Raw genomic sequence first — 17,462 nt, 5'->3', positions numbered from 1 at the left:
TTTCTTCTCTTATAAAAACATACAATCTCAATTATTTTTAGGCTCAAAATTGTATCAAATTGTTTTAGTTTTGATAATCAAATTACATTTTATTTGTACATACTTAATTTTCCGCAGCAATACGGTGAGGTATTCATCTAGTAAATTAATATAGGCACACCTTGTCTATAAAATGAGAAGCAGGGCCAGCTTCATCTCCAGCCAACACTAGTATCCCATCCATTCTTGCCTTCGAACCTCCACATTTCCCAGAGACGCACACTATGGGCAGCCTCGTTGCTCCGGTCACCGTCCACGAGCACCGGCGTGCCGAACGAGCAGACGGCCCAGCCACCGTGCTGGCCATCGGCACGGCGAACCCAGCGAACTGCGTGACCCAGCTCGATTACGCCGACTTCTACTGCCGTGTCACCAACAGCGAGCACCTCGCTGGCATCAAAGACAAATTAGACACACTATGTAAGCTTGAAAACATGCTGAAATTAAATTGAAATTTAGAAACCATTTTCTATATATTGTTTGGCTTAATTTCTACATCATTCGTCTCATCGTTGTGGTTTTACTTGTGTTTGTGTGTTTTGTTGCTGGGTGATCTTCAGGTGTGTCGGCGTCGGGCAGTGAGAAGCGTTTCTTCCACCACACGGAGGAGATGATCAACGCGCACCCTGAATTCCTCGACCGCGCGACGCCGTCGCTGGACGCGCGCCTGCAGATCGCCGCCGCGGCCGTCCCTGAGCTCGCCGCGACTGCCGCGGCGAGGGCCGTCGTCCAGTGGGGCCGCCCCGCCACCGACATCACCCACCTCGTCGTCACCACCAACGCGGGCGCCCACGCCCCGAGCGCCGACGTCCGCTTCGCCGCGCTCCTCGGCCTCCGCCCCACCGTGCGCCGCACCATGATCCACCTCAACGGCTGCTCCGCGGGCGCCGCCGCGCTGCGCCTCGCCAAGGACCTCGCCGAGAACAGCCGCGGCGCGCGCGTCCTCGTCGCCTGCGTCGAGCTCACCGTCCTCACCTTCCGCGGGCCGGACTGCCCCCACACCGTCAACTGCCAGGCGCTGTTCGGCGACGGCGCCGGCGCGGTCATCGTCGGCGCCGACGCCGTGCGCCCCGTCGAGCAGCCGATGTTCGAGATGGTCTCGGCTTCGCAAACGCTCATACCGGGGACCGAGCACGTCATCACCATGCAGCTCACGGAGCACGGCCTCGACGGCAACATCGATGCCAAAGAGCTCGCCCCTCTCGCCGCGAACAACGTCAAGAAGTGCCTCTCCGACGCGCTCACGCCGCTCGGCCTCGACGGCGGCGAGTGGAACGACCTCTTCTGGGCGGTGCACCCGGGAAGCCCGTTGATCTTGGACCACATCGAGAGCGCTCTCCAGCTAAAGCCGGGGAAGCTGGCGGCGAGCCGGAGGGTTCTAAGGGAGTACGGCAACATGCTCGGCAGCACGCTGATCTTCGTGCTCGACGAGCAGCGACGGCGGATGGAGGAGGAAGGAGACGGAGCTGAGTGGGGGGTGATACTGGGGTTTGGACCCGGTTTCACCATTGAGACCATGGTGTTGCACGCACCTGATCATGACAGCCGGAAGAAGAATTAGCTTAGCTCAGACGAGCAAAGGTAAGAGAAGGAGAGAGCATTGATATTCTTCATCTTTTGATGAGGGTAATAAGGTTCCAAATGGATTCAGCTCCAAATCAGAATTCTACTTGTTCCAACAGGTTTCAGTAAAATTTCAAGCATTAATTCGTATTCTTTTAGATAATAAGGCACAGCAATATAATAAATGTTAAAGTGTATTTGTTTTTCGTATATCGTATTGTTAAAACACATGTCGCCTTTTTATATATTTTCTTGAGATAATTTAATATTTACAGCTCCAGGAGTTGTATTTGAGTATGTACTACTATTTACAACGTAATGGTAATATTAGCTACCTGTATGAGGCTGTATACTATGCTGTTTTTTTAGTTTTTTTTTTCACTAATTGAACTATCTACAAGGAATTGAACTATCTACTCCTTTGTCTTATGGCTCGCATGCATGTGAAATGCCTTTTTTTTTCACCTCTCAACTAAGTTTTTGGTTTTTTAGTCAATTTGAACATTAAAAGTTAATTTGATAAGATGCAACGCTTATTAGCAATAAAAATAATTTCTAGATAAAAAATATACATGCTTGTTTTTAGCAATTTAAAAGCTAATAGTAAAACTAGACTACGATGAAAAAACATCAAATAAACTCTAAAACTAAGCTTTAAGATTTAAATTTCAGCTGCAGCTAGGCAGAAGAGTAAACGCTTCTTATAATATCAATATTACTGTAAAGTACACTAGTGATAGTGGTGGCCACTACTTTTATAGTTTTTTTATAAATTGGTTTATGATATTTTCTGATATTAAGCAATAGCCTAATATTTGTTTGAATCAAATGAATACTATAGTATACTAGCATATTTCATAAAAAATATATATTTAGAACTAGGTGTATATAACTTCATTTTATTTTTCATAAGATTGTATACTAGTAAATAACAATTAAACCAATATCTTGGTAACCATGTTTTCAAAACGTTATTTATTTGCTAAGGAAGGTAATAATACATGATAGGGCTAGTTTGGTTTGAAGAAAAAGTAAATGATTTGTAATCCTAAGGATTAATTTTCATGAGTGTTATTCGGTTGGTAGGAATAAAGTATAGTAAAATCAACGAAAATTATTCTTTACTACAAGTTGTATAGAGAAAACATTGGAAAGTTTTCATTCACTCTTGGAATTATTCCTATGAATTCATCTGTGCATGTATTCTTATTCTTCCGCTTTTTCTATTCCTATGATCACTTAAAATTCATCCAAACTAAATAAACCCTAACGAAATACTCCCTCCGTCCAATAAAAAATAAATTTAGTATAAGAATCTATTGTAAATTACCAATCTCTAATCTGTTAAGCAGCAGATAAAATACACATGTTATTATACATAAAACCGGAAGCCCCATCATTAATTAACCAGGCGTTAATTGCCCTTTTAATCTGGACGTATAGCCCAAACTTTCATCCACGTCATTACAAAACTCTTGGGCCATTAGCCTGCTCTGGGCCATAGTACTCCATAAAAGGAATAAGTTCATTGGAGGTCCCTCAACTTAACAGCGAGATTTTTTTAGTCCCTTAACCACAAAACTAGAAATGTATACCTCTAAACTCACACAAACTATGCATAAAAGGTCCCAAGACAGTATATATGGGTGGTTTCGCTGACATGGCATCCTAGTCAGCAAAAATATTAAAAAAAAGTACATAGGACCCACATGTCAGCTGCACATATTTTTTTTTCTTCTCCTCTCTTCTCTCTTTTCTTCTTCAGGCCAGCGGCGAGCGGAGAGACGATGGGCAGGCGCGGATGCGGGGGCCGGGAGGAGAGCCGGCGGGCTGCAGGCGGAGCGGACGGCGAGCTAGCGCGGCGGCAGAGCAGCGGTGGGTGAGCACGGCAGCCAAGCGGCGACGGGCTGCGGGCGGAGCGGACGCCGGTGAGGAGGCTGGCACGACGACATCGGGCGTCATCGATATGCACGCGGCTATGGCGTCGGCAAGCGTGTCGGCTGGCGCAGCCTTCCCGCGGCAGACCGGGCACGAGGCATGGGACGAGAGCCACATGTCGATGCACTCCTGGTGGAACATGTACTCGTGCGCCAGGAGCTGCCTCACCTTCTCCCCCACATCAACGGTGCTGAGGTAGACCGCGCACTCGACCGACGCCGTCGTGTCCGAGACCTCGCCATTATCATGGGCTTACACGTACGGGAACAACAGGAGGCGTGTGATGATAGCGGCGTCTAGGCCGAACTTGGGCGGCGTCGGCTGCTGCTGCTCCTGCTCCATGACCAGTGGACGATCACGCCGGCGACGGGCAACGTGGAGGGCTTGAGGACAGATGAAGATGGTGATGAGGAAGAAGCTCAGGGCGAACGACGCGGCCAAGGCGCCGAACAATGTCGTGGTGCTGTAGCATCTGGAGGCCCCCGCCGCTGAGCTCGCCTGTCGTCCGCTCCGCCCGCGGCCCGCCGCCACTTCGCTGCCGCACTCGCCCACCGCTGCTCTCCCGCTGCACTCCGCTGCCGCGCTCGCCTGCCATCTGCTCCGCCCGCAGCCTACCGGCTCTTCGCTCGCCGCCCGTATCCACGCATGCCCAGCGTCTCTTCGCTCGCCGCTGGCCTGAAGAAGAGAAGAGAGAAGAGAGAAAAGAGAAGAGAGGAGAAGAAAAGAGAAGAAAAAAAATGTGCAGCTGACATGTGTGTCCTGTGTACTTTTTTAATTTTTTTTGCTGACTAGGATGCCACGTCAGTGAAACCACCCATATATACTGCCTTGGGACCTTTTATGCGTGGTTCGTGTGAGTTTAGGGGTATAAATTTCTGGTTTTGTGGTTAAGGGACCTCAAAAAATCTCGCTGTTAAGTTGAGGGACCTCTGGTGAACTTATTCCTCCATAAAACTGACGCTAACTGTGGGTCCATGCAGGCCCGACAGCTATTGGGCCCGGCACACGGATGCAAGTGTAGTTTCGTTAGGCCCGACAGCATCTTTTGGATGGATATTGGGCCAAAATGTGCTTTCCAGCCCATTTAGAATAACTGGGCGGTATGCCCTAGATAGTAGTTGTTCAACTCTTATCCTAACGCAACAAAGTACTGAAATTTTTGACAAATTGACCCCTTTAGCAAACTTATCCTAAGATTAAACCATACAAAAACTAATAGCAAAAAGAGCGCTGAGGTACAATGCCTCAGCGCCCTTTCTACAATTAGTTTTTGGCAGGATCTAATCTTAAAATAAGTTTTTTTTAAAGAGCCAATTTGTCAAAATTTCAACTGATGGAGTATAATAAGTAACAGGTGCACCTAATGAACGATGTTGAAAAAAATTCGTATTTTCTATAATAATAAATTACACTGGGAAAGGTGGAAATCTACGGAAAAAATATTATATGATACATGTTTCTTTAGGGAAATATGATACATGTTATAATTGAAGTAAAGTGCCACATCAGTATATGTCTTATATTTATAGAAAAAAACAAAAAGTACATAGAGAAATTAATTATGTGGAAAAAATAACTAAATAAAATTCAAACACAATGTAAATCTACTGTTCTAAACTTCTAATCGTTGCATGAAGATTGACCTGTTTGTTTTGCTTCCATATTTTAGGCAAACATACGATTGGTTGGTATTACCTCTTTTCTTTTTACTGATCATTTTGAACATTAACACCTTCTCCAATGTACATATTTAATCCCTAATTTTTAACTATATATATTACAAAAGGTATTAAAAATTATAACAATACATAATTTAGAATGTTCTGTTTTTCGATTTCATGACACTCTCATATCCACGTGAGTAAGCTCTCTAACACATGCCTAATGTCCTAATTAAAGAGACAGAGATGGATATTATCATTAAATTCCTATTAAGAACCCACTCATGCATGCATGTATCTATAATATTTTATAGGCAACATGATTAAACTCTGGTGGGTTGAATTATGCACCAACCACTCTACTAGCGCACTGCGCACGAGTAGTGCTTCCCCTTAAAAAGTTTTTCTGAATATACGATTTTTAGAGAAATTTTATGAGAATTAACTGAATAAAAAATATGGTTTGAAGGTACCTCTATGTTATGTGGATACGAATAAGCAGGAGCTAGCGCCAACAAACATGCTAATGTTCATGGTACAATATCACAAAAATAACAAAAGTAAAACATACTCCCTCTATCTCACTGAATAAGGCACGTGCACATTCTAACATTGAACTATTTAAATATTTAACCAATAATTATTTTATTCTAAAATAAATTTTATTTGATGAAAACACTATCAATGAATTGATCAATTTATATTTTAATTTATTTTCATATGGTTATGATTTTGTTGTTACAAACATTATATTATATATATGAAAAATTTAAAGTCAAATATTAATTTTGGAGACCGTGCCATTTTCGACTGCGTTATTGAGGTGGGACGGAGGGAGTACATTTTTAGAATATTATGTGCCATTGCACAAGATGCTTATCTTAGGCTGCCAGCTATCTACAACAACAATAATCTCAGATGACCGGAGTTCGAAAACGAAACTTATTATCATAACGAAGATAATAAATAGTATATAACTGGTTGGTAGCAAATTATGGGTAGCCGGCACTATTACGAATGAAAAGTTCCAAAGAGTAAAAGTTAAAAAGAATAACCATAAATTTGAATTTAGATTGTATACTAATATTAACATTATTAACATTAAGTACCAGTTAAAATTTAAAAACTTGGAGTACATACTTAATTGCTCATACATTTCATAGCATAAAAATTATGAAATAACATATAAATAAATTAGATAAAAAAGACACACGATGCTATGTTCTCCGATCCATATATGAAATAACATTATGAAATAAATTAGGTGAAGAATGTTGTTTAAGCATTAGAGCGCTCCAACAAAGACAATAGCTACTATAGCAGTTGCTAAGCACTATAGTTAACCGCTAAGTTCCAACATACCATCTTTGATCCGGTACATAATGGTAAAGGTATGCTATCGCTACATCGTCACTATTGCAGCCACAATTAACATTATTAATTTATTTATTACCTTGATCATAACCCACACTTAATACATACACATATATTGATATATATAGGTACATAGAGTTTATTTGAGAGTATACGAGAGCATGTGAGCACACTTCCATCCAAGCTAAAAGAAATTCTTGGCCACAATATTCCGTGAAACTGATGCTGACAGAGGGCGCTTGATTGCCCTGCGATTATTAGGGTTGGCCCAGGTCGCAAATGAACCGAACCCTCTCTTCGATGCTTTATCCAGCCCAACTGTCAATGCATTGTTGATCTTCATGGCACTTGGGCCACGCGGAGCTTGCAAATCCGGCCCATTGAGAAATACTCCCTGGTACGGCCTCGAAGGCACGCTCAAGAGTGGCTGGGCCTTCGACATCTTGCCCTTGCGTGCGCGCGACGGCGAGCACTCGTGCAACTCCGGCAGGACACCGGCCGGCCACGGCGAGGTCGCCGCCACCGCCGCCGCCGCGCTCCTCTCGTTGATGAACCTCACGACGCTCTCCATGAGCCTCCTGCTTGTCGCGCGGAGAGGGCTGTAGAGGTGGAACCCGTGGTCCTCGCCCTCCGACTCCACAAGCGTCACGTTGCGTCCGTCGCCGGCGCCGGCCCACGCGCAGCCGCGCATGCGGGCGGCGAGGAGGCGGCCGCGGTCGCGGAGGAAGTCCTTCTCGGCGACGGCCACCAGCGCGCGGCGGCAGGTCAGCGACGCGACCTCCTCGACGGGAGGGTCGATCCATGGGTCGTCGTTGCCCGCCTGGCCGGACGTCACGAACGGCCAGACGTTCTCCACCGTCTCCGGCCTGATCGCCGACTCGCCGTCCCATCCTACCTCGGAAGGCAGCATGTAAGATCCCCAGAAGTAGGGATGGATGATTATAAGCCCCTCGATGTCGATGCCGTGGCTGTCGCCTTCACGGCTGGCGCGCACCGCCGTGCGGTACGCGATGTGGCCGCCGGCGCTGTCGCCGGCGATGAACGTGCGGCTGGGGTCCGCGTAGTTGGCGAGCCAGGGGTCGGAGAGGGATGCCACCCAACGCAGCGCGGTCCACGCATCATCGTGTGCCGCGGGCACGGGATGCTCTGGCGCGAGGCGGTACTCGACGGACACGACGAGGGCGCCGGCGCGCGAGGCGAGGGAGGCGGCGTAGCGGTGGTACGTCCGGCAGAAGGCGCTCTCGGTGCAGAAGGAGCCGCCGTGGATGTACAAGACGACGGGAAGCCTGATCCGGTGGTCGCCGTCGGCGATGTCGGTGTTGTCGCGGGATGGCGGGAGGAAGAGGCGCGCGGACACGCCGTTGCGTTCGTCGATGACGACGTCCCTCGTCGCCACCCCGCCGCGGCTGGCGGCGGGGTCCTCCGACGCCGGCACGAAGCTGCTGCGCAGGATGCGCTCGACGCGGCCGTCATTGTACTTGCGTATGAACGGATGGAGATCGATGGCGACGTCGCCGGCGGCAATCTTTCGTGCGTGCACGGACATGGTGATCGATGGTGCGTGCGTGTTGCTTGATCTCAGGTATATATATATATACCTTACTCGTTAGCTAGTAGTCGCAACTAGCTTAGTTAGCTTGTTGCAGGCCACGAGATAGATAGGCTGTGTGGTGTGGCTAGCTGCTTGTGGGTGCGTATATATATACAAACGATCGTAGTGATCTCGGACGGGTATCGCGTGTTGCGCAGCCACCTACCTATGCGTACGAGAAGATCCATTATTATCGTATACCGTCAGCCTATGCATATATATACGACCTGTTAGAAGGCAGTAGTCAATGGTAAATAAAACCTGAATGGAGCTGAGGTTTGTGAAGAGTATGAGCACACGCTACTACAGAACTCTAATGTCTCATATGTTCTAATTTCTCCATAATCAACTCAACAAGGCATTTCTCGCCGCTCTAGCTCCTGAGCGGGGCTTAAAGGCTTAAGTTAAAAAACAACGCCCTATAACAGTTTGTCAGTACTGGATTATTAATAAACCAATACTAACAAAGGGCTGGTATGTTTTGTAGCCTAAATTGACCTTACTAATTTCTATCGATGCTAAATTTTGACAAGTTTTAGCGTTGGCTGATCTTGGCAAGACAAAATTGTGTTTGGATTGAAGCTAAAATTAAATACCGAGGTTAACTATTGAAATGGTCTATTTCCTAGGCTTGTCAAAATTTGGCTTCAATCCAAATACGCACTTAACACTATTAAAATTGATAAATATTGGTAAGGACAATTTATGCCAAATTAACCAAACCAGCCCAATGTGTTAGGTTTCTTTTTTTTTAAAAAAAAAAGTACTTATGAGTGGGGGCATCGATGATTGTTTTTCAAACAAACTTGAACTAGTGGGGAACTGGGGATCGATTTAGCAAAGCCGATCAATGCACTAATGGATCTCTTAAGTCTCACTTTCGGCCTCTCTCTCCCTCTTTTCAGTGTATTCTATCTCGAACCCTCCTCCTCATCTTCGCCGTTGTGCATCCTCCCTACAAACATTGTGCCTGTACCATTTGTGCACTCGGAAAGGAGAAGGGGGGGGGGGGGGGGGGGGGGGGGGAGGGGGGTGGTTGGTGGAGGTGGATGATGACCACCGCCCTCGACCTCGCTGGATCTGGCTACACTGCTAAGAAATGATTTTTCATGACATTTTGGTTTTGTTTTTACTGGCAGACCTAAAAAGATTCCCGCTTGTGAATATAACAGGATGCTCTGAATCCTAGCCCCAACAGAAAAAATAGATTTTTACCAGTAGGGTATTAACTATTTTTTTACCAGTAGGGTATTAAGAGCATCACTTGCAAAAATACCTCTATTTTTTCAAGCGGGTCTTATATTAGCTTAGTACGTGAACGGATAAACAACTTTTTTTTCTCGGACTGTATCCTTTCTTCTTTTTGTAGTACTTATAGTCAATGATTTGTCTCTCTTCCTACGAAGTAAACGTAGCTCAACTGCTTAGGTTCCTTCTGGTGGAACCAACTACCAGGATTTAAGTCTTAGGTTTGACACGAGTGTTCGCATTTATGGTAAATTATTTTTTCAGTGGTAGGTGACATGTTCGTTGATAGCGAGGTGTATGTTGTGACTTCATTAATCTCAATGTATGCCAATCTAGTCTTCCAGATGTGCTTATAGGGGTACGGTGTGCATTTGTGCATTCACAGTGGTGAGTGTACGCGCATTATGAGCGCATGCATTTGTATCTATCTTCCTATTGAATCATATTGTGCGTGAAACTTAAAATGAATATTTGGGCTTCTAAATGATATTAATGAAAAGTTTGTCTATTATTAGAAAGTTAAAGATATTATCGAGAACTATGACTTTCATATTTTATATAAAGTTTATGTTTCTCCAAAATTATTTAGGAAAAACTAAACTTCCGTACACTACTATTGAACCTACATCCTTATTGGTCCATCTGTGACGGAGGCCTGCAGTCTGTCATAGAGGCACTCACCATCGAGGACTAGAAAACACCCTTGAAAATGAGGCCTCCTGGCCGAACCTGTCACCGATGACCCTTCATCTTTGATAGGCAGAATTTACGACTCGACACAAGTAATCTATGACGGGCCACAATAAAACCCCGTCACCTCACTGATGAGTGGTCATCGATGACGGGTGCAAGCTATCCATCTGTAAACGATGACTATAGTCATCTTTAACGAGCTCCATTTGTGGCCCCATCACGGATGATATCCCTTCAGAATTATCTTTTATTTCTCCCTTACCTCCTCCCACCCGGCCACCCCTCTCTTTGTAGAACTCCCTCTGTGTGTCTCCCCTGTAAAGAGAGAGTTATATCTCCCTTGTCTCCTCCGCCCTCCGCCTACTCATCCTCTCCACGTACCCTCTTTGTAGATACAGCGTTGGTCGTATCTTCATATCCTCCTTTGCTTCCCAAGCATCGTCCCACGCCACCGCCTACGACCATGAGCACCGGCTGCCTCCTTGTCATCTCCTCCACCTCCAAATCCACGAGCATCGGTCGTCTCCTCGTCTCCCCCTCCACCTCTAAAGTGTCAGCGTCACCGTCGCCTCCTCACCATGAGCATTGGCCTTGCATCCTATGCCCTTCACCTCCAAGGGGGGGGGGGGGATGACCAAATTCATGGTTGGGATAGGGGTCGAGGTAGAGACAGTTGGCACCTCCACCCCTGTGTGGCTGTCCCGTCTGTTGGCGCCAGTTTGCTCATGAACTGGTGCGGTCCAAAGGAGTCTCCAATATATATGCTCTTGTTTTTATTACACTTCCTCTGGTAAATGATGACGCTACTATCACTACTGCAGAAACCATCTTTGCTAGGTTGGCCAAAACCACATTAGTCCCAGTTCCTATTAGAACCGGGACTAAACATCATTTTTTTTGTCTCAGTTGAAAATCTCAACGCCACTTTATGATCTTTAGTCCCGGTTAAAAAAAATTTGACCCCCTACTAACCGGGACTAAAAATCAATATGTTGTATATAATACCTTGCACTTATGCTCTTATCCTCATTTCTAACTTCTCCTCCTCCCTTTCCTCCTCTCTCTCCTCTATCTCTTTCCTCTTAGTTATCCTTATCCTCCCCTTTTATCTCTTTCCTCTCCTCTCAGTTATCCTTATCCTTATATTTTCTCTCTTGCAGCAGCGAGGATCAGCCTGCGCGCGGCGGCGGCGGCGGCCCCGAGCGGCGGTCCGTGCAGTGGGGGGGCGGCAGCTTGGCATAGGGGTGGTGGCGGTCCGTGCAGCGGGGGGCGTCGGCAGCACAGAGCGTGAGTGGCGGTCGATAGCACGAGGCGACGGCGATGGCGACCACCCACCGGTGGAGAGAGATCGCGCGAGGAGAGTCCGTGATTTCGTTGATTATTTGTTGATTATCTGTGAATTTGTTGATTTGTGATGTCTTTGGATCTGTAAATTTGTGATATCAATTCGAGTATGTTCATTTGATATGTGAATTTGAGGATGATTTTGTTATGTTTATGTGAATGTGGATGATTTTATTGTTGAGTTTGGTTTGAAATCAATATGTAAACAACAACAAACTATGAAAAAAAAAGAAAAAATAAACTTTAGTCCCGGTAAGTAACACCAACTGGGACTAAAAATCCATCTTTAGTCTCGATTATTTCAACCGGCACTAAAGACATCGATCTTTAGTCCCGGATTCTTAGTCTCAGTTTGCAACCCGGGACTAAAGTGGGTTGCAAACCGGAACTATAAACCACTTCTCTACCGGTGTATGAAAACAAACACTCACATGTATTCTGGTTCGACTTATGATAGATGCACTACCATGCCATGCCAATGACTCCCATTGAGGACATCATGAGTCATAAGCTAAGGATTTCTTTGATTAATGTCCAAATGGTTCTTCATGGTGTATTTTGGGAGTTTGATTAGTATTCTTGATTGTGATAATTGTGCGTCAATTATGTATATGATCAGTCGTAAACTTATGAGTTACGTGAGTAGCTATGAAATGATTAAATTATCATGCAACTAGCATTAGACATGGCATGATATTACGGTGAAAATATATATATATATATATATATATATATATATATATATATATATATATATATATATATATATATATATATATATATATATATAAAACACAGATATAGGGATTAGATAGATACAAAATTCGGACGAGTACTATGTTCCCGATTGATGCCTTCTTTCTAAACGAACGAATCTTAGGTAGAGACGTAGAGTAACTGATCGTTCTGTCACATGTATGTCGACGGCAGCTAGCATCGAGTATACCATGGTTTCTTACATGCAGGTCCACAGCAGCTAACACTATGAGGCTAATATAATTTTGTATATATATGCAAATTAATCTGGTAGTAAGCAACACTCGTCATAAACATGGTATCAGCTGGACTATCTATTCGTCAGTTGATGATGAAGACAGCTTGAAAAATAAACACCATGATCACTTTAAAAACTAGAAATTACCATATTATTTGGAGAAAAGAAGAAATATTTTAATCGCTAGATCGTGGTCAATTTATATTAATTATAACGGTACAATTGAACATAATTAAATACTATATCTGTCTGAAAATAATTGTAATTCTATATTGTTTAGTATATATTAAGATTTGAGAAAAAAAACTATAATGCCCCTCATTAAATAGTGTATACGTAAGAGTGAGTGGCTGGGAGTAGAATAAGAAGAAATTTGAACGAAAAGTAATTAATGGGACAATAGTAATCTATTGCGATAATTATTTTGAAACAAATTTGAATCCTAAAAATACAATTATCATGGGACAGAAGTAACACATGTTAAGTTATAAGAACGATACAATTCCAATGTAAAAAAGGAAAAGAACATATAAAGATATGCGGACTTGAATTTCACTTTCAATAACATTATTGGATTATTAAACAACGCCAACCAGTAGAAAGCATGCCCCACAAGGAGAATTGTTTTCATATTCATGTTTGATCATATTCTATCATTATTCGTATCCGAGATAATTCGTATTTTGTTTCTGTATCCGAGCTATTCATATTCGTTTTTTATTCGGCAAAAAAATATAAAAACAAATATGATATAAGTATTATCTGTCCGTATTCGCTCCAATTTCTGTCCCTACTTAGCACTCCGCCCAGCCGATGCCACAGTGCCACACAGAGGCAGCAGGCCAGCAGCCAAAAAAACTCAACGGGACAACTTATCTGGCAAAAAACAAAACAAATATGATATGAGTATTATATGTCTGTATTCGCTCCAATTTTTATCCCTACTTGGCAGTTGGCACTCCGCCCAGCCGATGCCACAGTGCCACACAGAGGCAGCAGGCCAGCAGCCAAATAAAACTCAACGGGACAACTTACTCCAATTAATCCTTGCACAGCAAATAGATAACCGTCGCAAGTTAATTAAGTACTATCATTATATAATGACTATTTTTAAGAACACATTTATTCAACTTAATAATTTTATTTAGTTTAATAACGACAATCGGTTGCTAAATTTTGGGAGAATAGCTAATATGGTCCCTAAAGTTTCGCTCATGGGTCATTTTAGTCCTTAATTTTTCATATTGTCCAAACAAGTCCTTTGAATTTATCATGTAGGCTAACATAGTCCTTAGTCCCACCAAAATCGCCACATGGACATGCCATGTCACCTTCCTATGCAAAATCTATATGATTTGTCCAATTTACCCTTACGCATAGGAAAATAAAAACAAAAGGAAAAAAGTTAAAAAATATATGGTATATGGAAGAGCAAAAATATACCTCAAAATGGTGAAAAAAAAGAAGTATTTTTCCTATGGTTATATCTAATTCACCCTTATATTTATTTTTCTATGATATACGTAAGGGTAAATTGGATAATTCATTATAGATTTTGCATGAATGATGACATGGCATATCCATATGATGGTTTTGGTGGACCCAAGGACTATTCTAGGTCTTATGACAAAGGTTAAGGATTTCTTTGGACTATTTAAAAGGTTAGGGACTAAACTGATCCTATAAAGAAACTTTAGGGACTAAAGTAGCTATTCTCTCCTAAATTTTCTTACATTTTCATTAAGAGGTAGATTGTGTGGTTAAAAATTAGATGGAAAGCTAAGATAGAATAATTTATATGAGTATCTGACCATCTGTATATTTTTTACTGACAACTTACTTGAAATGACAAAAATTTGGCATTTATAAACAAAAAGTGAAAAAAATTGTACATCGTCTATTATATTAGGTAAAAAAAACATAATAATAAATTCAAAGACCAAAAGATAATATGCAGAATCTATAGCCACGTTCACTCTAGAGGCCTAGAAAATAACCACATTAATAGGAGAATAGAAAAATTACACTATTAGATCATGTTAATCCAGATTATACTATTTTACTAATGAAGGCTCACTAATATAATTCTAACAAGAACACAATAATAAGGTTATTATACTTATAGAAATAGAAACAATAAATATATCAAATACAACTATATTGTCAATAATATGATGTCAAAACAGATATATAAAATTAGAGTCCTATTCGATAATTGTATCAATCCGCATAGTATGATCTAAAAGAAGCTTGCAAGCCGTCAATACGATACGTTATGCATGCTCCATCCTCTCTTACCTATGTGCCAATTGAGCGATTCTCCTCGAGGTTTGAACCGCATCCACTCCGTCATCGTCATGGGAGAAAACAACATGTGTGCCGATATGCATAGCATGGTGGGGATCGATTGAAACAGTAGCAATGCCGGCATTAGGTGAGATCGAAGAAGGTGGTGACCATAAGTGAGCTCGAGGGAGGTAGCAGTAGCAGTAGCTGTAGCAGTGGCATTCGGTGAGATCGAGTGGGATGGCAACCACAAGTGAGCTCAACGACGACAACAACAACGTCGACGTCAGGTGAGATTGAGGGATACAATGACATCAAGTAAGCTCGAGGGCAGCAACAGTGGTGACATTACAAGATATGGAGGCATCCTATGACCACAAGTGAGCTCGAGGATACAGTAGACCCAGACAAGCTCAACATTACTACAAAACAGGTTTGCACGTGGCCATACTAGCCGCCAATGACCATAGGCCAGAGAAAAACAAAATCTTCATAAGTGGACTTTCAACTGCTAGCGAAAATTAATTTTCAATGGTGGCTAGGTTACGCCAACCGTTAGCGAAAATGATTTTCACTGACAGAGCTATGTTAAGTCGATTACCAACGAAAACCATTTTTGCCCAAAAACATAAAAGAAATAAACCCTCTGCAGCTCCCCTCTGATCACTTGCAAAGAATATTTTTGCAAACAAAAAATGAAAATATCCACACAGGTGCATTCACAATTTCCACATGTCAAATTGCAAATCAAGCAAATATCGAAAGAACAATTCATCACAAGTTCATCCTAGATGTACAAGAAAGATGAGAGAGAAGAGATGGCAGCCTAGCTAGTATTGGAGGCGGCCTATGTAGTCACCTATCCACGGACGTCACCGTTGCCAAGCCACGATTGCCGCCATCACCGAGTGGCGTGCGCACAATAGCGCTGAAACCGGCAGGCTTTGTGGATCTGAGAGAGGGAGCAGGGTCGTCGCCGCTCGATCTGGTGCTTGAGGCCTTGCCCTCCCCCTCCCCCTCCACCGCCACTACTCCCTTCCTTTCTCCATCGTGGAGAATCTTGTCTTGATCTAGGACTAGGAAATGTAGGCGAAGGGAGGGAGGGCACACGTGGGGGTGGAGTGCACTCACTGGCCGCTTTCTAGTCAGCGGAAGGCTGTGATCGTCGGTCGTCGACGCCTCTGTAGGATCGAGATGTCAACTAGAGGGGGGGGGGTGAATAGGCGATTTAAAAAATAAATAACACCTAATCAAATCTAACCTAATTTGCTAGGCTTGGTGAGGGTGAACTCTAACTAAGCAACTAAGTTATGTTTTGCAAACCTAGGGTGATAGTGGCTCAATTATATCTCTAGGAAAGTAAATTGCACAAATGTAAATGCGACAATCAAATGAGACAATGAGACAAGAGATTTTTCACCGAGGTTCGGAAACTCGCCGGTTTCCTACTCCCCGTTGAGGCGAGCCCAACTCCACCGCTCAACCACGAAGCCACCGCACGCCCCCTTCGTCAAGGGGTGGGCAAGGCGGGAGCCGGCCCACGGAGAGGACTACCCAAGCCTTGATCACTCGGGGTAGTTCTTCCTTTACTCCGAAGGTGGTGAACTCCAAACCACTCACAAACCGGCGCCGGGCCTCCTCCACAATCTTCTCGGAGAGGTCACCGGACAACTCCTCCACAAGCCGTCTAGGAGGCGGCAACCTCCAAGAGTAACAAGCAATGACCCGGTGTGGAGATGATCAAGTGCCACACTAGCTCTACAATGGAAGCAAATGCACTTGACTCTTGGCTAAACAACCCTCTAACACACTAGATGGATGAACACAAAGCTCAAGTGAGTGTGAGAGAGGTGCAAGGGGTGTATGCAATTGAATTGGGTGCCAAGAGAGCCCCCTTGCTGCTAGTGGGGGAGTATTTATACTCCCACCCACCAAAACTAGCCGTTGGTGGCGAAATCCCTCAACTTTGTGCTCTGCCGGTCTGGCCGAAGGTATGTGGCTGGTCAGACTGTGCTACTCTGCAACGGCTAGAAAACTAGCCATTGAAGTGCTGTCAGAGGGCCCCATCAGCCTGACCGGTCAGATCGACATGGGGTGGCCGGTCAGACCGGCCTCGGCTCGGTCAGACTGCCATCAGCTCGGTTTGACCGACTACGGCTCCGTCGGCTCTGTATCGGCCATCCCGAGCAGCATCATCTCGGCCTCCAGGGGGCCGATCTGACCGGAAAAGTGCCGCCAGTCAGACCGCCCCTATGTGGCCGGCTGACTGCCCCTGGTTAGGCCGAACCCAGTGAATTTACAAGTGAATGTGTGTGTAATGAAAAAGAGAGCACAAATGAAAATGCAATGACCTAATGTGGCAATTAAAATCATCTCTTTGCTAGGTCATTACCCCTCTTAATAGTACGGCGAAACTAAAATTAAACTAGCAAATTTGATCGCCCTACACCTCGATCAATTCTAAATTAAAGCGCTAGTTTTACCGTCTTCTTTCCCTTTGCTTTGCACCGTCAATTTTAATCCATCGATAATCATCCATGCGCACATATGACATGGACCTAACTTAAAATGTATAGCTCAAAGACAACGGTTAGTCCACAATTAGTGCTTGTCATTAATTACCAAAATTAACACCGGGGGCCTAGATGCTTCAATCTCCCCATTTTTGGTAATTGATGACAAACACCACAAATATATATAATCAAACATAGAGCACATGGACATATATTGT

The 17,462-nt window shown here is 44.0% G+C and overlaps 2 protein-coding genes across 2 annotated transcripts; one reads left to right on the top strand and one right to left on the bottom strand.

Moving 5' to 3' along the window:
• Window positions 1-218: 218 nt before the first annotated feature.
• On the top strand, window positions 219-1,890 carry LOC127780085 (bisdemethoxycurcumin synthase-like). The gene is made up of 2 exons (XM_052307037.1): window positions 219-459; window positions 600-1,890. The coding sequence occupies exons 1-2, from the start codon at window positions 264-266 to the stop codon at window positions 1,598-1,600; spliced, it is 1,197 nt and encodes a 398-aa protein (XP_052162997.1). The 5' UTR covers window positions 219-263; the 3' UTR covers window positions 1,601-1,890.
• A 4,869-nt stretch (window positions 1,891-6,759) lies between these two features.
• On the bottom strand, window positions 6,760-8,121 carry LOC127780263 (probable carboxylesterase 2). Its single transcript, XM_052307188.1, has one exon. It carries the CDS (start codon window positions 8,119-8,121, stop codon window positions 6,760-6,762), a length of 1,362 nt encoding a protein of 453 aa, XP_052163148.1.
• Between the last annotated feature and the right edge of the window lie 9,341 nt (window positions 8,122-17,462).

This window comes from Oryza glaberrima, chromosome 7 (assembly GCF_000147395.1).
Source record: "Oryza glaberrima chromosome 7, OglaRS2, whole genome shotgun sequence".
In the NCBI taxonomy this organism is placed as follows: domain Eukaryota; kingdom Viridiplantae; phylum Streptophyta; class Magnoliopsida; order Poales; family Poaceae; genus Oryza; species Oryza glaberrima.
The sequence above is the reverse complement of the archived record's forward strand: the minus strand, read 5'-3'. Positions and strand labels throughout refer to the sequence as shown.

Excerpts from the sequence above, each read along its gene's own strand:
- LOC127780085 (XM_052307037.1), top strand. The coding sequence starts at position 264 with ATGGGCAGCCTCGTTGCTCCGGTCACCGTCCACGAGCACCGGCGTGCC. Across the intron at positions 460-599 it reads AGACAAATTAGACACACTAT|GTGTGTCGGCGTCGGGCAGT; the intron begins GTAAGCTTGAAA and ends GGTGATCTTCAG.
- LOC127780263 (XM_052307188.1), bottom strand. The coding sequence starts at position 8,121 with ATGTCCGTGCACGCACGAAAGATTGCCGCCGGCGACGTCGCCATCGAT.